The sequence below is a fragment of the Pan troglodytes genome, chromosome 17, assembly GCF_028858775.2.
Source record: "Pan troglodytes isolate AG18354 chromosome 17, NHGRI_mPanTro3-v2.0_pri, whole genome shotgun sequence".
Taxonomy (NCBI): domain Eukaryota; kingdom Metazoa; phylum Chordata; class Mammalia; order Primates; family Hominidae; genus Pan; species Pan troglodytes.
Window position 1 is genome coordinate 58,778,721 of NC_072415.2, and position 24,182 is coordinate 58,802,902.

At 50.4% G+C, this 24,182-nt stretch overlaps 1 protein-coding gene across 26 annotated transcripts in view; it reads left to right on the forward strand.

Moving 5' to 3' along the window:
* The window catches only part of CTIF (cap binding complex dependent translation initiation factor), a 328,445-nt gene that overhangs the window by 163,651 nt on the left and 140,612 nt on the right, over positions 1 to 24,182 (forward strand). For all 26 annotated transcript variants that reach the window (XR_010151927.1, XR_010151928.1, XR_010151929.1 and 23 more), the window contains one exon: positions 12,005 to 12,081. Coding sequence is in view for 12 of the 26 variants with exons in the window: in XM_063795662.1 (XP_063651732.1) it covers positions 12,005 to 12,081 (77 nt within the window). In the remaining 14 variants the exon portion in view is untranslated. The remainder of the gene's footprint in view (positions 1 to 12,004; positions 12,082 to 24,182) is intronic.

A 24,182-nucleotide genomic window follows, 5' to 3' on the forward strand; every position in this document is an offset into this window, starting at 1 on the left:
TTACAAAGCCTCAGGTTGGAGGCCTTCCTAGCCCAGGGGGCTCCACATGCAGCGGGGCATTCTTGAGCTGGGCTGTCGACGTGCCATACATGCCCAGTCATCTCATTTAACCCTCGTAACGGTCCTCTGATGTGCGTATGCTTCTTTATTACCGCCATTTTTTAGGTGAGAAAACTAGAAGCATAAATAAGGTAGGCATTGCTGCCAGCTCCTGCGGTAAGTGGCAGTGACAGCATCTAGCCAAAACGTTTGATGCCTGATCTCTGCTCAGGGCACCTGGATCTGCATTGCTGCAATCCCCCAGCTCTCCAATTCCACGTGAGCACACTCCACACTGGCTTGGCAGATACTGAGAGGCAGGTCCTGCTGCTCTCGCCTTCACTGTGGCCTCCTTATCCATGCTGATATGGCTTGGCTGTGTCCCCACCCAGATTTCACTTTGAATTATAATAATTGCCACGTGTCAAGGGCTGGGCCAGGTGGGGATAATTGAAGGGAGATGGTTTCCTCCATGCTGTTCTCATGGTAGTGAGTAAGTTTCATGAGATGTGATGGTTTTATAAAGGGGAGTTCCCCTGTACATGCTCTCTTTCTGCTACCATGTAAGATGTGACTTTGTTCGTCCTTTGCCTTCTGCCATAATTGTGAGGCCTCCCCAGCCATGTGGAACTGTGAGTCCATTAAACCTCTTTCCTTTGTAAATTACCCAGTCTCAAGTATGTCCCTATTAGCAGTGTGAGAACAGGCTAATACACATGCCTGTGGCCTCTCCAGCCAGCTGTGACCTACCAGGGCAGACAGCAGGACAGTGATGAACCTGTTCATTCATGTGAGGCCTTGGAGGCTTCCCCCAGGCACAGCGGGGTACACCTCAGAATCTTAGCATGGCTCCGCGGGTGGTTTAGGCAGGGGCTCCCTCCCTGCTACCCACAGATGCCCCTGCCCTGTGCAAATGTGACTACTGCTAGTTTGTATAATGAGCTGCAGCAGAGTGTGCTCAGAAGAAGCAGAGCAGAGCCCCTCAAGCGTGGGCCGTGCCTCTCTCACTCTAACCTCAGAGCCTCTGTTCACTTCGCAGGGTGACCTCGGGCATCCCTTCCTCCACAGCTCCTTGGACCTTGGATGTTCTTCCATTGTGACTCCACTCAATTTGCGTGTCCATCTTCCCCAGGGGCCCATGCCCCTCTTGGAGACAGAGGTGGAGTCTTGTTTTCCTGTGTCTGTGCACACAGCATGCTCACGGGGCACCGTGGGCATCCTCTGAGGGTTTGTTGAGCATCACTCCTCTTCTAGAGTTGGTTGATGCTTCAGTTCTATGATGGTCTTTGAACCTCCTCAAGTACATAAAACTCTTCACAATGTTGCCCACTTCTCAACAGTTGTCATTTCCCCCTTAGAGGCCAGAACGCAAACATTGCTTTGCCTTCTCTTGAGCTTGCTCTCTAGAGTTCTTGAGGCTCTGGGTCTTATCTGTGCCATAGACACACCACTTCATGAGGGGCCAGGACACAGGCCATATGTGTCTCATCATGCCCAGGTGGTTTTTTCAGGGGCTGCAGAATGGAAACTCTCATTCCTCATGGCCCTTTGTACCTCTCACATTTCTTGGGCCTCTTTCTGCCCCTGGTCTGCAGCAGCTTGAAGGCATTGCCATTTTCAGTTCAGAAGTGTGTCCAGGACCCTTAATAGATATCCATTATCCAGGGAGTGGAGCATGTCAGTCCACTCCAGTTCCATTCTCTTGTGAGTGTCCCGTGTCAATGAGCAGCATGAACACCGTGAGCCTAAGTGGCCTGTGTTCAAGTCTTTCCTGGGTTCATGACCTGGAGAAGGCCTGTAGCCTTTTGGTCCCATTTGGTCTTCGACACAGAGAGTCACAGTCATCCTCCAGTGCCTCCGTCCCCCAACCACACATGGAGACACGGCCTCCCTTCAGTGCACTGTGCTGGCTGTAGAATGGAAGCCTGACAATGGTAGTTGAAGAAGTGGCATTTTACTAATTGTTTCCTGTACATTTTACCCTCTATAATGTAGAAACAATCTTCTAACACTTCCCTGTTGGTCCCTAGTCCCTGTTCTTTGCATCAGTGTCCTCACCTATTTTATCTGTTTATTCAGAAATTAATAAGTAAATGTCATTTGTATTTGACATTGCCTGGTAGATTCCTCCTGACATGGCTACCTGTGGAGGGCAATAAGGGAGGGGCCATGTCTGCTTTCCATGACTTCCTGGATATAATAAGATCAGCCCCACTGACTCCTAAAGTTGTATCATGTTAAATTATTTAGGACTTTTTTGGTTGCAAGCGACAGAAACCCAACTCAAAGTATTTTAAACGTAAAAAGAATTTGTTGGCTCATGAAATCAAAGAAAGTCTTAATAGTGTGGCAAAGGAGGTAGGAAGAGCAAATATTTTCATCCTCATTTTACACAAGAGAGAGGAGAGGGCAGAATGGGATATTAAAAGAATGGTCCATGGTGATCCAGGCTTAGCGACAGCTAGGATCCGGGTCACCCAAAGGGTGTGTGCAGTTTATTATTCAGGACTCTTTAGACTGTTACAATAAGAAACCCTGTTGGAAGGAAAAGGGAGAGAGGGGTGGTTATTCCCTTGGAGCATCCAAGGAAGTCTTGCCCATTCCAGCGACCCAGCCTCTGGAACCGCAGTGCTGTGCAGATGAAAACCACCTGGATATAGGGTGCATGTCATAGGCTCTCACCCACAAGGCTACCCTGCGCAAAATATTCACGTGCACTTTTAAGGGGGTCGTGGAATCCACTGAAACCTGTCTGGGGTTCCTGAGTGAAGCCCTTCTTCTAGAAAAATGTCTAGCTCATTGTGTAGCTAGCCTCTGGGATAGTACTGAGAGCAGAGCTTTTCAGAATGGGTAGAGTTTTAGGTTCACGCCCCAGGGCACCAATGTGTGGCAGGTGGAGGCAGGATGTGTGGGGTGCCAGGGCTCAGCGGCAGCTTCCAGAAATTCCATGTTTACTTTTATTGTCTATGATTTTATATTAGAACTTCAGCTAAGGTATTGTTTTTAAAAGGATCTCTGCTGATTAAAAAATAATAAATTAAAAGTTAGAAAACCACAAATTTAAGCATGGGTGAGCCTGCCCACCCCCGACTTTCCTTTCTGAATCAGGTCAACTTCTCTGAATAGCTGTGCAGCCTAGAGATTCCAGGAATTTTAGAAACATTACCTATTTATTTCTGCTTGGACGTGACCCACACATCCTGCCCACGTGGAGAGAGACCTTGGTAGGATAACTTCTTAGAAAAAAAAAAAAAACATGAAAAACCATGACCCCCAGCAGGAGGAAGCCTCTGCTGTTAAGACAAGCTTATTGTCAGAGGAGGTGTGCTTGGGATTTTTATGGTCCTTTAATCAAGTGCTGTGGTTCCTTTGTATTGTTCACCCCTTGGGATGTCTACCCAGGTTGGGGCTAGAGATGATGGGAGTCTGCAAGTCCTGAGCTAGCAGGGTCTGGACTTGGCCTGAGGATCTGCCCTACCTCCATGGGGCTCATGCTCTCTGGGTATGCCCAGGGAGTGACAGAAACCTGATGTAATCAATATAGAAACTTGTGAAGAAGAGGGGGACTGTAGCTTCCAAGAGGCCAGGGCAGAGTGGGTATCCAGGCACTGTGGGGGCAGACAGGTGATCAGCTGGGAGGGAGCAGGGTTGGAGCTGCAAGGTGTGCCTGGTGAGGAGCCTGGTGTGGCCACCTCCTGCCTGGGACCTCCCACCCCTTCCCTGGCCTGGGCTAGGATCCCCACCACTGCACAGCTGCACCACTTCCTTGCAAAGACAAGCGTTTAGTGTCGTTGTTTTTAACAAAGCAGGAGGAAGACTTTCTTGTGTCTGTGTAATGCTTTCTTCCTTTTCAAAAAGCTGCTGTATGGGAGAGAGAAAGATAATAGACCTAGAGATAGTTAGGCTTGTATGATTTCTATCAGACCTAGGTTCGTGGTCAGAGGTCAAAGATCATGAGACTGTCAGGAAGATTTTCCTTGAAGGTTAAGTGGGCATTGGATTCTATGAAAGTGCAGGCCATGGAATTGAGCTCTGCGGGGCACTTCAAAACCTCATTGGGGCAGGGGCAGCAGCCAGGGGACTCCCCCTCCACCACCACCACCACCACTCCAGCCTGTGGAGTGAAGGGCAGGGTGGGCTTGGTGGCCAGGAATACCCCTTTCTGGAGAGGAGAAGGGAGGCGAGCAGGTGAGCCTGCCAAAAGGGCTGTGGCCAGGGTCATCTCTGGGGTTACAGCAAGGATATGCCAGGCAGACACAGGAGGCTGTCTGAACCAGTGCCTGCCAGACACCAGCTCTCCCACTTCTGGGCCTGGGGGGAAGCGTAGTGGTCACTGGGAGGGACTGCCTGTCTCTGAGTACAGAAATGAGGGAGGGACTTGCTCTTGTCCACTCCCTCTTGCTTCTAGAGGCCTGGGGAGCATGGCGGAGCACCACGGGGTCTATGGTAGGGTGGGAGAGAGCTCTCTGATGCTCCTGGGGGGTTGGCCTCCCATCTCTGCCCTGGTACTATAGGCCATGTCACATCACCATTGGGACCATGTGCCTCAGAGATGGAAGACACAGGCTTCCTGCTAACGGGTTGGGCCTCTGTGGGCAACTTCTTTGACCTCACTAAGCCTTCTCTTCCTCTTCCATAAAAATGGGCTGGATATACAGTGGAATTACCTGGTGAGCATTCAACATATACAAATTCAAATCTCAAATTCAAATTCAAAATTTGGCAAAGGAAATATACTCAGAAAAATATCCCTCCCAGCCTGGGTGATTTTGCCCACCACTCCACCTGGGTTAGTTTCCCGGGGCCGCCATAACAAAGGACCGCAAACTGGGTGACTTAGAACGGAAACTTCTTGGCTCACTGTTCTGAAAGCAGAATTCCCACATCAAGGTGTCGGCAGGGCCACACCCGCCCTAAGATGCTAAGGAAGGACCATCACTCCCTTCCAGCTTCTAGTAGCCCCTCAGCTTCTTGCAGTGTCCCCCCAGTCCTCACACGGCCTTGTTTTTACAAGGACATCAGTCATATCGGACCGGGGCCCCACACATGCACATTCCAATGTGTCCTCATCCTAACTTAATTACACCTGCAGTGGCCCTCTTTCCCAATCAGGCCATTCAGAGGAACCAGGGGTTAAGACTTCAGCATAAGAATTTGGAGATCACACTTCAACCCATGACATCATCCAGAGGACCCTTGGCTGGGGAAGGAGGAAGCATGGGAGAGAGGCACAGGCCCCTCAGGGTGGGCACATCTCGGCCCCATGTGAGGACTGGGTAGAGACAACAACTTTTACACCAGAGGCCCCTAAGTGCATGCTGACCACCTCGCCTGGCAGGCAGTGGTGGAGACAAGAGCCTTTTCCAGCCTCTGAAGGAATTGGTCTATGCTGGACAACTGGTAACTCCACTGTGGTCTCCAGGGAAGCAGGTTCATCCTTCAGGGAGGGTGGGTTAATGGGTGTCCACGGGCACAGCCTGACCCATTGCTGACGGCAACAGCAGTGCATCATCTCACAGTCTAGAGGTGTTGGCCGGGCTGCGCTCCTTCTTCCAAGGCTCTAGGGGAGGAGCCTTCTGCACTTCTTCCCAGCTTCCCGTGGCTGCCAGCAATCCTTGGCACTCCTGGGCTTGTGTCTGCCTCACTCCAAACACTGCCTCCGTCTTCACATGGCCTTCGTCCCTCTGTGTCTCCTCCATCTCTCTGTGTTCAAGTTTACTTCTCCTATAAGGACACCCATCATTGGATTTAGGGCCCAACCAAATCCCACAGGACTTACTTCATCATAACTTGATTATATCTTCAAAGATCCTATTTTCAAATAAAGTCACATTCACAGGTACACGGGGTTAGGACTCCAACCAGTCTTTCTGGGGAACACAATTCTACCTCCTGCGGAGGGTGAGGAGGACTTTACAGATGGGATCACACCAGGACTTTACAGATGGGGTCACACTGTGGTCAGGAGCACCAGCAACGGTCCTCGGAATGCCAGGGCTTCACCTCTGCCCAGGGGCCCAGCCCAACTCCCAGCACTCAGCCCATGATGCTGCTGCCATTGGCCTGCCGGGTTGAGGTTGTGGCATGCCCTCTTTTCCTCTCTTGTGCCTTGTCAAATGCCTTAGAGCTCCACTCAACTATCACCCACCTGGCAGAACCTTCCCTGACTCTTCTCCCAAGAAGTCCTCCGTCCTTGCTATGGGCTGCCAGAGGCGCCCGTTCAACTTCAACTATCGCACATGGCACATATCAGCTTCTTTGTTTGTGTTCCCTTGAGTTCCCCTAGGCCTGGGACAGAGTCTTATTCTCCTGATATTCTCCATCCGGTGCACTGTTGCATGGCGGGCCTCCTACATTTGTCGAGTGAGAGAGAGACAAGGGTGGATGGATGGGGGCATGGGTAGGTAGATGGATGTCAAGTGTTACCTGAACAGAGAGGTCTTCCCTGACCCCTCCACCCCTCCCTCTCTCATCCCCTTGCCCTGTTGTGTTTTGCTCCATAGCAAAACATAGTCCTTTATCATATGATATACTTTGTTGCCTCTCTCCTTTCATTAGAATATGTGCTCTGTAAGAACAAGCATATTGCCTTTCTATTTCAGTATTGTATCCACAGTGCCCGAAACAACAATATTTATGAGATTGCAGGTGCATGGAGGGATGGGGGGATGGAGGCATAGACGGGTGGGTGGCTGGGAGCCTGTTGCCTAGAGGAGGCGTGCCACTCCTATCACAGTGTCAGCTGGTCACAGAGCCACCCGGCACAATGCTTTCTGCTCACTGTTTGTTTTGCCCTCCCTCCCCATCCCCTCACCCCCAGATTCAAGAATTATTATTTTTTTATGGCTGTCATCACAGGGCAAGGCCTTGCACTCCCTGCCTAGGATTATTAACTATCTGGGGCTCATGTTCTGGGGCCAGAGCTCTGCTGGGCCTGCCCTTAATCCCTCGGAAATACCCACCACACTGGGTTGTGAGATACCAGCCTCAGCCTGCCCTGGAATGGGCTGATTTTACATAACATGTTTTTGCAACCAGAGCAATAACATGCCGCCCCTCGGTGTCATGTCTTCCACAAGCACTGACCTCAGGACAGGAGTGTATGTGCACGTGTGTGTTCCACGTGTACGCTGCCGGCGCTGCGTGTGGAAGGAGTATTAGCTTCCCTCCATCCCTGGAGAGGCTTGGTTTATATAATCTACTTGTCTCTCAGGCCCATTTAGTTACCGGAAGTGGTCAGATGTTAGACAGGCAGGGAACTGCAGCCAGGTCTCAGAGCTCAGGGGAGAATGGTTCTCATGCAGAGAGGTAGGGGAAAAGCAGGCAGGGCCTGGTGGGTAGTCCCAGTGTGCTACAGAGGCACATCTGACTCAGGTAGACCAGACAGCCAAAAAGCCAGCTGGGAAACCCAGCAAGGGCTGGTTCTCTCATGTGGGGAGTGCAGGAGGTGGAGGGGATACTTATACCTGGACTGATGTCTACATGGGGCCCTTTCAAAGCACATAGTAGAAGGATTTGCTGAGCAAAGAATTAAAACAAAGTCCACTGTATGTGCTTTTAAAGGATACATTTCCCATTTACCATTCAAGGGATCTATCCTTTTTAAAAAGCAAGGAGGGGTCTTTGGTCTAAAGCCAGAATACTATCTCCCCTGGCCAGGCCACCAGAAGCAACAACTTATACTTTTTCCAGATTTCAGGAACGTGTTGGTCCTTCCTGTCATTGGGTGCCGCTTGTCTTGGACATGCCACCTTTTCCAGCCGCATCTTAACAGATAATGTTTTAGGGCAGCTGTTTCCTTGAGATTAACTGGTGGGGGGCACTTTTCATTTTGATTGATCTTCTCTTCTCCTCCTCCTCCTTCTTTTCCTTGTCCTCCTCTTCTTCTTCTTCTTTCCCTTCTCCTCCTCTTCCTTCTCCTTTCTTCCTTCTCCTCCTTCTCCTCTTCCTCATTCTCCTCTTCCTCATTCTCCTTTTTTTCTTCCTCTGAACACATGCCATTCCCTCTACCTGGAATACACCACCCCCAGATATTTTTTACCTTTTTAATTGAGATATAATTTACATACCATGATATTCACCCTCTCATAGTATACAACTTAGTGGTTTTTAGGGTATTCACAAGGTTGTGCAACCATCACTACTATCTAATTCTGGAACGTTGTTATCACCACAGAAGGAACGCAGCATCCCTTAGCAGTCATTCTTCATTCTTCCCCTTCCCAGCCCCTGGCAACCACGAATCCACTTTCCATCTCTGCAGATATGCCTATTATGGACGTTTCTTAAAAACTGAAATCATACACTCTGTGGTCCTTTGTAACTAGCTTCTTTCCCTGAACATGATGTTTTCAAGGTTCATTCATGTTGTAGTGTGGCTCAGAACTTCCTTCCTCTTTATGGCCATATAATATTCCACTGTATATATGTACCATAATTTATTTATCCAGTCATCAGTGGACGGGCACTAGGTTGTTGCCATGTTTTGGCTCTTATGAACAATGCTGCCCAGATCACTTACATATTACCTTACCTCTCACCAATGACTTTAAAGAAGCTCTGCCAACCTGCATGAGCTGCACGTCTGGTGACAGGTTTGTGACTCAGTACAGACTTTCTCCTTTCTTCTGCTGGCCTCACACTTGCCCCCTGTTAACACCCAAGTGTTCTTGTTTTGGGAGGAGTGTAGGCAGCACCCTGAGTTGTTTGTGTCTCTTGGTACCAGCTACCATCTTGAGTTTGAAGAACAAGATGGCTGATTTTGAGGGGTTCTCAATGGAGCTTGTGTCAACACAGTGCCCCCCATTGCATGCAGGAGGAGGTTCCCGGTGCTGGAAGTTCTATGTAAAAGGCCCCAGGGAAGGCAGTAAGGTCCATTCATTTATTCACCTAGATGCCACATTGAGGCTGAGGCCCCAGGTGGCCTTATACGTAGGACCAGCCCTCTATAGCCCTGGCCTGGATTGTTCCTGGAGAGGGAGGACCTCAGAGGGTGCAAGGCTTTGTTCTGTCACCTCTGTCGCTTTGTTCCACTCATTTTTCGCCTCACTATAGTCTTCCAGCCCCAGGCCAAAAACAGCATAAAATAGAGCTTCTCCATCCTCCCCCAGCACACCACCCTGGACCACCAGGCACTGTGCAGATTCTCTCTTCCTTCCATGGCCTGAACTTCCCATGCCCTCCCTCCCTGCAAATCACTTCCTGCTGCACTCTTTTCCAAGGCTGGGGGCTCCATGAGGACAGGTGCCTGTGCTGCCTTGTTTGTCCTGGCACACTCAGCCCTGAGCAGAGTGTCAGGATCACAGGAAAGATAACGATGATGATGATGATGATGATGATGATGATGATGGCATCAATGACAGTGATGATGACAATGAGGCTTACTATGTACCAAGCATTATCCTATGTTCTTTACATGTTTCTGAACTCATTTAATCCTCACAAGGATTCTAGCAGCCAGATGCTATTATCTCCATTTTACAGATATGGAAACTGAGGCACATAGAGGTTAGGTCATCTGCTCAAAGTCACACAGCCATCAAGAGGAAGAGCCAGGATCTGACATTCACAGTCTAACTCTAGAGCACAGGCCTCTAACCACTGTCATGGTTTATACACATACACTACATAGATGTGAGTTGTTCTGGGATGGATGGATGGGTGGACACAGGGGACCTGACAGTGGCTTCATGAGAAGCCCCAAGTGGCCTGGTGTGCCCCATTGAGCCACACTGAGTCTTGGGACAGGGTTAGCTCCCCATGGCTGCTGCCTGTGTGCAGGTAAGGAGGCCAGGAGGTAGGTTAGAGCCCAGGGCTGGAGGCCCACACCGAGGAGGCTGGCACCCCCGGGCTCGTGTTACACTAGGGGCTATGGCCAGTTCCCTCTGCCCGGCCTCAGAGCCGAGATCCTAGTCCCTGCCGCCGCCGGTAGGGAGCCTCGGCTTCCTGTCCATTGTCTCCTTGGGGCACACCCAGTGTGTTCCTGAAGTGACCTGGAGATGCAGGGAGGGAGGGAAAGAGGGAAGGGGGCCAGCCCAGAGCCTAGTCAGGGTGGGAGAGGGGAAACGAGAGGGGAAGACTTGGTGTTTTTCCTTATTTGTGTTTTGTATTAAAGAAAACAAATAATATCCTTTGAGAAAACCATTAAACAAAGCACATCCTAAGGCCCCAGAGGCCTATTGTGGCTGCCTGGAGCCCGGAATTCATTCATGCTTTCTTGGCTAGATTGTTGGAGGCAAGAGAGACAGGGGGTGAGAGGAAAGGATTGTTATTAAAATGTATTTTGAAATATGTTGCTCCCTCCCTGCACTCAATCCAGTCCAGGCCAAGTGGCCATAACTCCAAGGTCCCTGTGTCCTCCTGAGTCTGTTGTTCTCCCATTACCTCTCTGGGAAGCTCCCCAAAACTGGCCAGTCCCAGCACAGCCAGAGTGGTCAGTTTCCCCCATGAGCTTGGGGGCTTAGCCCTGTGAAGGCAAAACAGTGGGACCCTCCTTTATGGAACCTGAATCTGGAGGGCTGCACGTGCCCCACTGCAGGGTGTAACCCACAGGACTATGATCTCTAACTCACTGTGTGGCCACTCTGGGCCTTGGGCTCCCTGCCTGTAAGGTGGGGAGTGGGCCAAAATAGATCCCCTCTGACTGCTCTCCAGCAGCCTGGACCCTGTGGCTCCCCCTCATCCAGCGCATGCTCAGGTCCCTGCAGGGGGGTGGGAGTCACACTCAGGCTATGGCCTCTGCATCCAGGCCTATACCCAGGTGTCCCAAGTCCAAGCCAGACCACTCCCTCCCACTTGACTCCAAGCCTTGGTACCCCCTACTCCACCCCAGGCCGCTCATAATGGAATGGTAGTGCATGGTGGTGCTCTCTGCCATGTCCACACCAGAACACACTTTTCTGTTGGAGGAGGGATGGGAAGAGGTGGTAAGAGCAGAGCTGGCCATCAGCCCAGCTTGTGCAAATAGCTCTGCCTGTGATCCTGCATTTGCAGGATCTGCCCTGGGTTGCAAATAGAGGGTCTCTCTCCAACCTTGATGTAGATGTATAAATAGTTGCTGTCGTGATGACAATACGCAAAAGACTATCCTTAGAATTTTCCCCAGTTCCTCCTTTAAAGTTGAAAAAGGAGCCTGGGCAACAAAGTGAGACCCCGTCTCTGCAAAAAATCAAAAAACGAGCCAGGCGTGGTGATGTGTGCTTATGATACTGGCTACACGGGAGGCTGAGGAAGGAGGATTGCTTGAGCTCAGGAGGTCAAGGCTGCAGTGAGCCGTGTTTGTACCACAGCTCTTCAGCCTGGATGACAAAGCAAGACCCTGTCTCAAATAATAATAATAATAATGATAGTAATGTTGAAAAAGTAATTTAGCTAATTCCATGTTTTCCTAAATACTCCCTAGGCAATATAGGGAAAGAAGATCTTGGGTAAAAATTTCACTGGGGGTGCCTGGACTAGGTTTAGGAGACAAATTTCCTCTTCACAGGGCTTAGGGTTTTCAGGCTTCACCTCCTTGGTCCTCTAGCAGCCCAGAGAAGAAGGGTAACATTCCCATTGTGTTATGGAACTTAGAGAAGTAACTTGTCCTGGGATGCACAGCCAGTGAGCTGCAGAACCTGGCCCCAGCTCTGTTGCTCATTTTCTGCAAAACCTTGAACCAGCTTGTTCATCTTTCCAGATTTGAATGTCTCATCTGTAATTCAAAGACTTGGACATAATGGATTCTAAGGTCCTCATTGTCCCTACTGTTCTTTGATTCTGTAATTCCAGCATCACTGCCTGGTGGGAAGTTCATTGACTCTACTGTTTTTCCTTTTTCAGTCCGGATTTGGTGGTTAGAGTCTAGTCTCTCCAAACTCTTGATGTCTTTCTGTCTTAGATGCTGGTGTACTTAGTGCAGTCCCAGAGGTGCTTTGCTCTCTTTCAGGAGTTACTAATGATCCCCCTTCCTCCCCCCATGACACAGGGCTACCACCCGATGCCCCATGAAGTGGAGATCGCACACACCAAGAAGCTGTTCCGCAGGAGGAGAAATGATCGAAGGTAGGAGAGACTTCGTCGTGAGCTTTGGGTTTTCTTTTCCTGCTTCTGCCATCTGTAGCGACGTCAGCTTTGGCCTGCATTTCGCTTTTCCCAGTCACCAGCTGATCCTGATGAGATGGGGTTGGTGGCATCGTGGGTTGGTTACTGGCTGGGGATTCCCCATGGGCAGAGTGGCGGCTCCACTTCTCTTGTTGGCCTAGGGATTGGCTCCCTTCAGGCGTTTGGCTGAGAGCCCACCATCACCACTGCCTCTTCCTGGGGGTCAGGCAGTGACCAGGCTTTGCAGTTCAGGAGGAAAAATGCTGTTTCCGCTGACCTCAAAGCAACAATAGTGGACCTCAAAAAATAGGACTGGCTGGCTGTGTGTTTTGAGACATGGCCTCCAGGAGGCTCCTGGAGCTCACAAGTGCAAGAGTATCTGTTTTCCTCCTCCCTGGTCATTGGGAGTTGTCCCTCATGCGTGCTGGCTCTGCTGTCACAGGCAACACACAGATCAGCAATGGCACATGCTACTGCTCCCAAATTCCTGGGGGAACCCACTTAAACTAAGGTAGAAACCGAGATCTCCTGTGGAACTCAGACTCCTGGGTGACAGTGGGGCCAGGAAAGGGGCAATGAGGTAGCCCTGGATAAGAACATGCAGCTGAAATTGAGCATCCTGGGAATGTGTGCATTTATTTTCAAAAAGGCTTTCTTATAAGGGGAGATCTTCAAGATATATTTTAAGTGGAAAAAATTCAGGTGCAGAGCAATGTTTCTTATGTGTGGTCATTTATGCAAAAGGGGGAGTTAGAGTGTATTTTTTGCTTGAACATGCATAAATTATTTCTGGATGGAAATACCAAAAAAAGAAAGAACAAAAAGGCTTATGCCTCAGGAATTCAAATGAGGTGTTCCTCTATAGGGAATGTATTCTTAGATAAAGATGACGGCTTTTGGTTCTACCTTTAATGAACAGAGAATGTTCTCTGAGGGCCAAGAAACAGCCGGTGGACATGCCTTGCTCAGAACCCTAGCGGCGCCTGTGCTCAGGCTGGCTGGCCACCTCCTTAGGCTGAGACTGGGGTCTCTGATCCTTCCCTATGCATGCACACCCTGAGTAGGGATTATTAGGTGGTGACTGCAACTCTCAGGGTGGATGTAGGCCTGGGTGCCCAGACTGCTTTGTCATCCACTGGTGGATTAAGTGGATCTGAACACATTCACAGAGGATGGGCAAATGTATAAGTAGCTTGGGAAGAAGGCAGTGTCCTGGCTTAGAAATCAGAACCACCAGACACTTTCTGTAGAAGCACCAGGCATCAAATAGGAACACTGAGCAGGAAGAGGTGGACCCAGGCCTGTTCCTGCCTTGACCAGAGTACAGTTTATTGCATCGTGTGTGCTGCCTTTTTGCTGTGCGGCATCACAGAGGCAAATTCCTGGTTTCTGGGTTCCTGGTAGAGGGAAGAAGGAGGCAGCACCCCTCGAGGAGGAATAGGGTTCACAGGGGCCTGGGAGGTGTCAGAGAGAGCAAAGGCTTTATGTCTTCTGCCTCTGGCCCTGTAGTCTCTGATGGCAGGGAAGACCCAGAGTGTGTGTCTGGGAGGTGTGGAGAGTCCCCGAGCTTCCTGATGAGAAGTCACCCTCTGCCCCACCTCTCTGCGCCCAGGCAATGGCAGGCTGCCACCCAGCATCCAGGTCAGCCTGCATGTCCATTTCTGGGCCAGGTCACCTCACTCAGCAGGAAGACCCTGGACAGTGGCAGGCCTCCGGAAAGCAGCAGCGTGACCCAGGGATGTAGGAAGAGGAGCGTGGCATGCAACGGCTGGGAAGCCGAGCTTCCGCTGAGCTGCGCTCACATTCACCAATGTCCGGGTTAGGTCAGCACACCTCCCAAAGGATGTGGACGGGCCAGGGTCCAAAGTGAGGCAATAAAGATGATTAAAGGGGTGGAAAGTATGTCCTGTGAGGAGTGCTGGAGGGCTGGGGCCAGGGAAGAGGAGGCCGGAGGGAAGGAACATCGTGGCGTGAAACTCATGAAAGATTTATACGGAGAGATGAGGGGCCGCTGCCTCCATGTCCACAGGGACCCAGACTAGAGGAAGTCAGCTTGGATGGAAGAACAGAGTTTTCAGCTAGACCGAAGACAGACTTATGGAGCAAACATCTTGACCATTTGGGGCAACACTGTGCAAGTCAGAGCAGCAGCCATGCCTGAACACAGAGCATGTGCTCGTCGGGGCGCCCCGCTCTAATTCCTCTTCTAGGTGCGGTAGAATCCGTTACTCACTCACAGCCTGGAGCTGTTGTGGAGTCCCCAGGTGATGGGGACTTTCAGGAGGAAAGCAGGCAGCCATATAGTTTAAGGACCTTTTTGTCTAAAAGCAGGGGTCTCCTGAGTCTGTTTTGGGAAATCGTGGGATTCTGACACCCAAAGAGCCGCTGCAGAATATTATCAGGTGACCCCTAACCTTCCCAGCTAATGACCCATAGTAGTAGCCTTGCTAAGTGTCAAACCTGCATATTTGACCTTGGAAGTCCATACTTGAGTGCAGCAGGTTCACCTTCCTAATATTCTGGGCTTAAACTACACTGGGAGGGGCTTGCATTTCCTGGGCACGCATGGTGGCAAAGGGAGAAGTGACCAGAATCAGATTTGGTGGCCAAAGGGCACAGCCAGCATCTGTGCCATGCCTCTGATCTCCCCCCACCATATGAAGGGAAGGGGCCAGCTGTATCCCTCTGGTGGCTTGGTGGCTCTCCTTGGAATGGAGAGGAGTCTGTGGCTTTCCATCTTCCTGCAAAGTGGCTGGAGTTGGTGTCAGATAGCTGCAAACTCCGGGCAGCATGAGCATGTTGCTGAAGCTAGGAGCATGCAATTTCCCACAGCCTGGAGCAGGGATTTTCGGACTGGGACCTAGAGTCCTAGGCTTCATCAAAGTCTGTGTCCCATCCCAGTTCCAGCTGCACTCTCGGGGGTTTTTGTGTGCCTTACTGCTTTTATTTTCCACTTGTTAAAGTCTGAGGCTGTTAGCAAGCTGAATTATATAGCAGTTTAGGGACATGCCCTGGAATTAGGAGCTGGATGGGAATCCCACCTCCTCTCCTCACTCACACTATGATCTTGCCAATTACATCACTTTTGAAAGCCCTGTCCCTTCTTCTACAAAATGGGTTCACTAGTCAGGGAGCTGAAAGGAGCTGATTCTAATAAAGCACCTAGAAACACGGTCTTAGTGTTGGCCCACTCTGCAGGTCAGAGGGGGTCCTAGGTGCTCAGGAAGGCTTTCAAGGTAAGTGTGGAGCACAGGTGTCTGCAGTGAGCGGGGAGCTTTTGTCCTGTGATTGTGGCGGCAAACCCGGAAAGCCTTGCCCTGCATTCCCTCCAGGGGCGGGCCGCTAGGATCAATTGTTCCTTTCCCTGGATCCACTTTTAAAGCCCTACCCACACTGTCAGAGGGGGCAGAGCCTGGGCTAGCAGGGAAGGAGGCCCCTTCAGAGTGGTCACCTGCAGACTCTGCTCCTGATGCCATGGGCTGCGTCTAGTGAATTGTGGATGTCTTTTTTCCATTTTGAAAAAAAAAAAAATTAAGCTCATGGACAGTTCAAAGGTTTCCTCAAGAATGTTCTTGACATTTGAACAACTAGTAACCACTTGTTTGTTTTTGGAAGCTAAGAAAAGACATTTGCTGATTTCAGACAAAATTATGCATTTTGTGACATAAATGTGCTAAATGAGTGTTCCACGCGTTCCTCAAAGAGCAGCATGCCTTCTGATGCTCTGGCCCCATGCAAGTTGGAGACCTGTTGCTTGGAACGGGGGCTGCTAAGGCTCGTTCCCCCCCTTTTCTCAAAGCTTTCTGCCCAGAGCACATAGACCAGAAGAGCAAGCTCACTAGAGGGCTGGAGACCTGGCGCACTCCCCAAGTTGACCCTGAGTGAGGTCCCTCACCGCTGGGGAGGATATTTTCTCTCCCCACCGCACCCTGGCTGCATTTAAGAGATGAACACATTAAGGCAATGAATGGATGTTGTCGCCTGAGCTCCCTGGGAAGCAGGCTCTGGGACAGTGATTATCAGCAGCTGCTTTTAAAGGCATGCCTTTGGTGTTGATACTGGTAGAAGATCAAAAGAGGAAGTGGTATCAGCAGAGAGAAGTTGGGCTGCAGTGCAGTCTTAGAGAGATCTGAGCCTGTAGGGGAGGTTCTGAAGTTGGGCTGACTCTTTAAGAGCTGTCCCAAGATGGGGTAAAGGGGCAGGCCTTGATACCTCCATGTCTGTTGGTCATCAGGCAGGGACTGCCCAAGGAAGGGAGCGTTACCTTGGGCGGGGCTGCGCTCTTTGCCCAGAGCAGTTGTCCTAGGGGTTGGCAGCTGAGGGCTGTCTGCACAGCACTTCCAGCAGCCGGGAGGCAGTGCCCCACTCCTGAATGTGTATCACAGCAGACACTGCAGTGAAGCACTGTTCAGTTCTCCTACTGGGATTGGTTGGGCTGTACCCTGTGCCATAAGCTGTGCCCGAGAATACGGGAAGTATAGGGTGTGGCCCCTGCTCTCGAGGGCCTGAGCTGTAGCTTGCACAATGGTGCCTTGACTCCAGAAGCAATCAGAACGCTGTGCATGACTGTCAGGCATCCACGTGTTAACAGGGAGGAGGCTTAGAGAAAGCAGCCATCCTGGGAGATGCTCCAGAATGCTTCCTGGAGGAGGTGGGGCTTGAACTACTAGTGAGACTTCCAGGAGGATTTGGGAGATGGGAGGGTGTTGGGATGAGAGGAGTGGTGCTTGCTGCCTCTGTCCTGTGATTGACCGTGACTGTGGCTTGGTGTCCTCTAAATGCTCCTCTGCATCTAAGCAGACTCTGGAGCCAGGGATTCCCCACATCCCCAGAAGTCGTCCCCACATGGCTCCCTAGAAACAGAGCCAGGTGGGTGGTGCTCACAGCGGCCACCACCCCCAATTGAACTACATAGAAGGGAAAAGCCACTGGAGCCTGCCAGCTCCAGATGATCCCGCCCGACTGTCAGCAATGTCAGAAGACCCTGCAGGCTCCAAAGCCCGGCCTCTTAACCATCAGAAGAGGTGGCTAATGTAGGCATTAGTGGTCCATCGCACCGTGCCTGTGCGGCCAGGGAGACAAGAGAGCCGTTCTCCAAATTAATTTGTTTCATTAAGTGAGGTCTCAGAATGGTTAATTTACTCCATGTGCAAAGCAGATTGAAAGGAAGAAGAAAAAAAGACCTTAGCCAGCCCAGCTAGTGTCAGATGGCTCCGCAGGACTAGAGGCAGGGGAGCGAGCCATCCACCTGGCGTGCGGAGTGGGCCACATGCTGGACGTTGCAGGGTGGCCACAGCCTACAGCAGCGCTTGCTGCCTCTGTCCTGCGATTGACCGTGACTGTGACTTGGTGTCTTCTAAATGTAGAACCAATTAAGAATTTTGGGGCCGGGCGTGGTGGCTCATGCCTATAATCCCAGCACTTTGGGAGGCTGAGACGGACAGATCACCTGAGGTCAGGGGTTTGAGACTAGCCTGATCAACATGGAGAAACCCCGTCTCTACTAAAAATACAAAATTAGCCGAGCGTGGTGGTGCAGCCTATAATCCCAGTTACTCGGGAGGCTGAGGCAGGAGAATTGCCTGAACCTGGGAAGCGGAGGTTGCAGTGAGCCGAGATCACGCCATTGCACTCCAGCCTGGGCAACAAGAGCGAAAATCTGTCTAAAATAAATAAATAAATAAATAAATAAATAAATAAATAAATAAGAATTTTGTCCCTCCCTCTCTTCCTCTGCCAACGTGAACCCAGACCCTAAGTGTCAGTCATCAGATTGGATTTTTCAAGCTCTCTGTAACATCATCTAAGTCACTGATAAAAACAAACAGGACATATGGAACTTTGTGAATAGACTAAAAAGCACTCAATTATATACTTTAAAGGAGTGAATTTTGTACTGTGTGAATTATATCTCAATTAAAAAAAATTTAAAGAATAAGGCAGGTCCCAGGATGAGGTGATGTGGCAAGCCTCTTGAAACACCCCTTCAAAATTTTTTTTAGCAACAGGGTCTTGCTCTGTCACCCAGGCTGGAGTGCAGTAGTGCAATAATAGTTCATTGCAGCCTTGAACTCCTGGCCTCAAGCAATCCTCCTGCCTCAGCCTCTTGAGTAGTTCTAGGGACTATAGGCACCCGCCACCACACCTGACTAATTTTATTTTTATTGCTTGATTGATTGGTAGCGATGGAGTCTTGCTATGTTGCCCAGACTGGTCTCAAACTCCTGGCCTCAAGTGCTCCTCTCCCGTCAACCTCCCAAGTAGCTGGGATTATAGACACAAGCCACCATACCCAGCTACCTCTTCAACCTTGATATTTTCAGGGTTCCCTAAATGTGTTGGGCTAGTAACTGTTTCAAAAAAGGACATAGATTTGGTCTGGCCATGACTTGGTCTGTGTGAACCTGTGCTAGCTATTAGTGGTCACCTTTTTCCTTCCAAACCATCTGTTTGGCAATCTCTTTTGGAGAAATGATATCCATATTTTTCCAATTTTTGAAAATTAGACTGTGTATACCTAGCTACAGTCTCTAACACTTTTGTTGCATTAGTCAGAGTTTTCCAGAGAAACAGAACTGATAGGATATATTGAGAGGAAGAGAGAGAGATTTATCATGGGAATTGGCTCATGAGATTATGGAGGCCAAGAAGTCCCACAGTCTGCCATCTGCTGCAAGCTAGAGAACAGGAAAGCCAGTGGTGTAATCAACCCAAGTCCGAAGGCCAAGAAGCAGGAGCATGTATGAGGTTCGCAGCGTGACCGTAAGCATACCATGTGTTACAGCATGGGATGTCCAAGGGCAGGAGAAGATGGATGTCGCCACTCAAGAAGAGGGAGTGAAGTCACCCCTCCTCTGCCTTTTGTTCTGTTTGGGCCCTTGGCGGATTGGATGGTGCCCATCCACACTGGGAGAGAGATCTTTACTCAGTCTACTGACTCAAAATGTCCTCATAGACACACCTAGAAATAATGTCTTACCAGCTAACTGGGCACCCCCTAGCCCAGTCAGGTTGACATGAAATTAACCCTTATATCTGTTCTCCAGGATTCCTCAGACATGGTCAGGGGCCATTTATGACCTCATGTAAAGATTTCTTTTACTCCAATCAATATCAATATCGCCCCATTCCCGAGGCATGAAGGTGAGCACTCAGAGCACCCATTGCTCTCCGTGGAGTCTTCCAGGCCCTCAGCATCTGACAGATGCGGCAACTGCAGCTGCCTTTTCTGAGCTGGTACCTGCTCTCTTGCAGAAGGCAAACTTGGAGTGGGAGAGGTCTACTTTCTTTTTGCCACCTCTTAATTCTACGCTGTCTGCCCCATCAGTAGCCTCATGTGTCCCTCTGACTTCTCACTCTCAATACGAAAATATGCTTCTAGAATTGTCTGTAATATTTTTAAGCCCCATTCCTTGACACTGCTGTGGCTTCTGTATCCCAGGCTTTGATGGTCATCCGTGACTACAGGAGGCCCCACATTCCTTTTCACATGTGGGCTCATGGGCAAGGACTCTGGGGGATACCAAGTGCCTCTCGACATCCCTCTCTTTAAGTCACAGCTGCTATCTGGAACTTGCTGCTCCTTTTAGCACCTCAGAACACTCTACCAGTCATAGAGTCCCACATCCTACAAAAATGACCAGGTCCCCCAGATCTTGCCCACCGGGAACTGATGAGGAATTAACCTAGTCGGAGTCCTATATCTATACATCAGCTCATTCACATGAGTTGTTAAGATAGCTCTTTTGGAAGTGCAGTCCATCCTTATTACTCATTGATTCATATTTGCACATTTGCCTACTTGTAAAACTTACTTGTAACACCGCACTCAATACTCATGGTGTTTTTGCAGTCAGTCATTGACACACAAACAGTGAAAAATTTGAGTTGCCTGACCTGCAAGATCCCAGTCCAGGCCAAAGTAACACTCTGCCTCCTTGTTTCAGCTCTCATAGTATAAGCAAGCACCCTTCTCATGGTTCTGTTTACTGCCATGTTTTTCACATTTTTGTGCTTTTCCTTGGTGAATTTGCTATTTTAAATGGCTCCTAAACATAGTACTGAAGTGCCGTCTACTGTTCTTAAGCGCAAGGAGGCTGTGATGTGCCTTCCGGAGAAAGTGTGTGTGTTAGATAAGCATCACTCAGGCATGAGTTATAGTGCTGTTGGCCGTGAGTTCAATGTTAATAAATCAACAATATGTATTAAATAAGGTTTCTTTAAACAGAAACACATACAAAACGAGGTTATGTATTGATCCAGTGGTGAAAATGTTGTGACCAGAGGCTTGCAGGAACCAAACCCCGCATTTCCCCTAGGAGTAATAGTTCAGTATTCACTAATTCAGTATTTGCAGCAACTTTATGGAATGCAACTACCATAAATAATGAGAAGTGACCGTACTTGCTCTTTAAAACAGAGTAGAGAGATGCTGAAGATAAAGAAGTATGTTGTAGGCAACAGGATCTTAGGTCTGAGTGATTTATCTTGTTCGTGTGTGGTGGTAGCTTCGCTAGTGGATGAGATGGGGACAGGGGGGATGCTTCTTCCAGTGGTCATTGTCCTGCATGGTTTGACTGAGCCTATCACTGCTTCATTTGCACCATGCTGGGATGCCACTGTTGCTGAGGCCCTCGCAGACAGCTCAGCCCTGCAGTGACTGTCATTGCCATCCTGTCATCCGGAGCCCAGGGACCGCGAGACAGATCTATGCTCACTTTGCCCACGGTTTGTCTTTCCATCCCAGCAAGGAAATTGCCCTCATTAAGTCCCTGCTAAAGATAGATAAGAAAATGGGACAGGCAAACCCCCACCTGGCAGGCAGCCCTGTCAGATTCTAAGCAAAATGAGTCAGATAAGAATTATATTTAGGATCCTTCTCCTCCTCCCTCACGCCCACCCCCAAGCAGGCTCTCTCTTGAAAAGAAGAGCAGCTCATTTCTTCAAGCCAGATGTCCAGGTCCATGTTTGATTGAAATGGAGCCCCTGATACACCCAGAGAAAGCCCCACGCTTTGTACAAATCATGATGGTCCCAATAATCCTTTGCACAGTGCAGCTGCCTCAGGCTGCACTCCTGGGCAGAACAAGCTGCAGAGAGTGGCCCTGTTGAGGCTGGCCCACAACTCACCCATGAGGGATATACCTTCCCCCGATCCCCATGCTCAGGACTTCCTCCCAGCATCACACTTCATGGGAATACAAGGCTCTGGGGGTTCTCTCCCATCGGGACCCACATCCACGCGGGGGACAAATGGGTAAGAAAAGAGGTTGCCTACAGCTCATTTTGGCAGAGCCCTGGAACCCCCTGTGCCCACCAGGCAGTGGGCATCCCCTAGTTCTGTGCCCACAGTTGGAGAGCAGAGTACTACTCTTTCTCGATCACAATAATCCCCTTTTCCCCAGCAATTAGAATTCCTTCAGACCCCTTAAGCCCTAAATAGCAAAGGGAGACCCAATGACAAGAAAGGTGACTGAAGAGGACGTAGGGGCACATGTCTAGTTACCTGCAGGACAGGAGGGCTGCTCCCTGAGAAACTGGCTCTGGAGAGATAAATGCCATTTCCCCAGGGTCTGCGTCTAGGATGGGACGTAGAATGGACGCCTTGGGAACCAGCCACCCAAGCTGGTTTCATTACTCCTCCTCAGAGGTCTAGTCTCTTCTGAAATGCTAGGCATTTGAGGATTGGCTGACAAACACTAACACCCAACCCTTCATTCCTCTCTGGAGCCCCAAGCAACCTGGCCTCTGGCACCAAGCCAGCCCAGCCCTCCCCGGGGACAGTGTGTCTGGTGGGCAGCCCAGGCCCAGGGCGAGGCTCACTGGCTTCAAGACGAGCTCATCTCTCACCAGCCAGGGGATCTTGGGCCCTGGACAAACCATTCTTCTTATGTCCCCAAGGACACCATGGTGCAGACTACAGGGATGCCATTAGATGCCATGTGATGGCAGATACGAGGGAAGTCCTGACCCTGTGTGCGGCTCTGAGTCTAACCTCAGAGAACGTGCATCCCCCCCTCTCTGTCCTGACACTCACTCCTGTGCAGGAAGAAAAGAACACTGGACCAGAAGTCATGGAATCTGGATTTTCATACTTGTGGTGTGGTTCAGAGCAATTCTCTTACACTTTAAGGGCACACAGTTTCTCAACTATAAAATAGGGCTCTGATTTCAACTCTACAATGTATTAGAGAGAGTGCGAGGTGAAGATGAAAAGGGACACTTCTCAGGGATATTCCATTCCTTAACCATGGGATGGGAAAGACAGTTCTGAAAGACATGTTGGAGGCTGGCCAGGGCTTTCAGTGCAAATAACCAGTGTCTCGTGTATCTTCAGCTCAGCCCATGTGCCCTGTCCAGAAGGTTCTAGAAAGGCAGCCATGCCTGCTGCCCCTGTGGATATTTTTCCTTCCCCAGATCTGGCACGCAGTCATACTAGGCTAAGCCTCATACTCCTGGCCCTGTGCCTTTTTTTGTGTGTGTGAGACAGGATCTCACTCTGTTGTCCAGGCTGGAGTTGCAGTGGCACAATTATAGCTCACGACAGCCTCGACCTGCTGGGCTCAAGTGATCCTCCCACCTCAGCCTCCCAAGTAACTGGGACCACAGGCACATGCCACCACACTTGGCTAAATTTTTTATTTTTTATTTTATAGAGACAGGGTTTTGCCATGTTGCCTAAGCTGGTCTTGAACCCCTGGCCTCAAGCAGTCCTCTCACCTCAGCCTCCCACAGTGCTAGGATTAAGGGCATGAGCCACTGCACCCAGCCTCTCTGTCCTCTTGAGATCGTATGCTGCCCAGGACAGCAAGATTCACAGGTGTAAGTACCCAGCCATACCTGTTGGTGCTCACAGGTGTAAGCACCTGGCCGTACTCATCGGCACTCACAGGTGTAAGCACCCGGCCATACCCATCAGCGCTCACAGGTGTAAGCACCCGGCCATACCCATCAGCGCTCACAGGTGTAAGCACCCGGCCGTACCCATCAGCGCTCACAGGTGTAAGCACCCGGCCGTACCCATCAGCGCTCACAGGTGTAAGCACCCGGCCGTACCCATCAGCGCTCACAGGTGTAAGCACCCGGCCGTACCCATCAGCGCTCACAGGTGTAAGCACCCGGCCGTACCCATCAGCGCTCACAGGTGTAAGCACCCGGCCGTACCCATCGGCGCTCACAGGTGTAAGCACCCGGCCGTACCCATCAGCGCTCACAGGTGCAAGCACCCGGCCATACCCATCGGCACTCACAGGTGTAAGCACGTGGCTGTGCCCATCGGCGCTCACAGGTGTAAGCACCTGGCCATACCCATCGGCGCTCATAGGTGTAAGCACTTGGCTGTACTCATTGATGTAGCAGGCTGTGCATGCCACTGGTTCTGAGGGTCTTTTTCGCTAGACTCCCAGGCAAGCCTGGCCCACCCTCTGCCAAGCCTGGATGTCACTCAGCAATTCACAAGCACTTTCAGAGCACTCACTGTGTTCAGGGCACCCTTTAGCTCATATAGTCTTCCCAATGACCTTAGGAAGGAGATGCTATTTTTATTTCCAATTTACAGATGAGGAAAGTCACTTGTCCAGAAAAGTGAAGCGACACAAGCAGCCTGGCTTCCAGGCATGTGCTGCTAACAACCCGCTGCTCTGGGACCCCCTCCTTCCCCATCTGCAGACTCAGCTTCCCTCTGCTGGGCCCCTCCCTGGCTGCCTCCTACATACTCCCCCTGTTAACCACCTGATCAACTCACATGCATGGGGAGCTAAAGACAGCATGGTCCTCTTTGGGGTGAGGGGGCTGTCATGTCAAATGGACTAGGGGAGGGCTGCTGCCTAATTCAAAGGGATGAATGAATGAATGAATGAATGAATGATGAGATTTCAGATGAGACCCTCAGACAGGGCCACCCACCCTCCCACCTTCTCCCCACCTGCACTAGGTCAGTCCTGCCCGTAGATTACTTTCCTTGTCTGGATGATTCATGAATAGACATATTTAGGAAGCCCTCGAAACTGACCAGGGATTTCCCAGATTGTGGGGACCCCACTCGATGAGCACCCAGAGGGAAA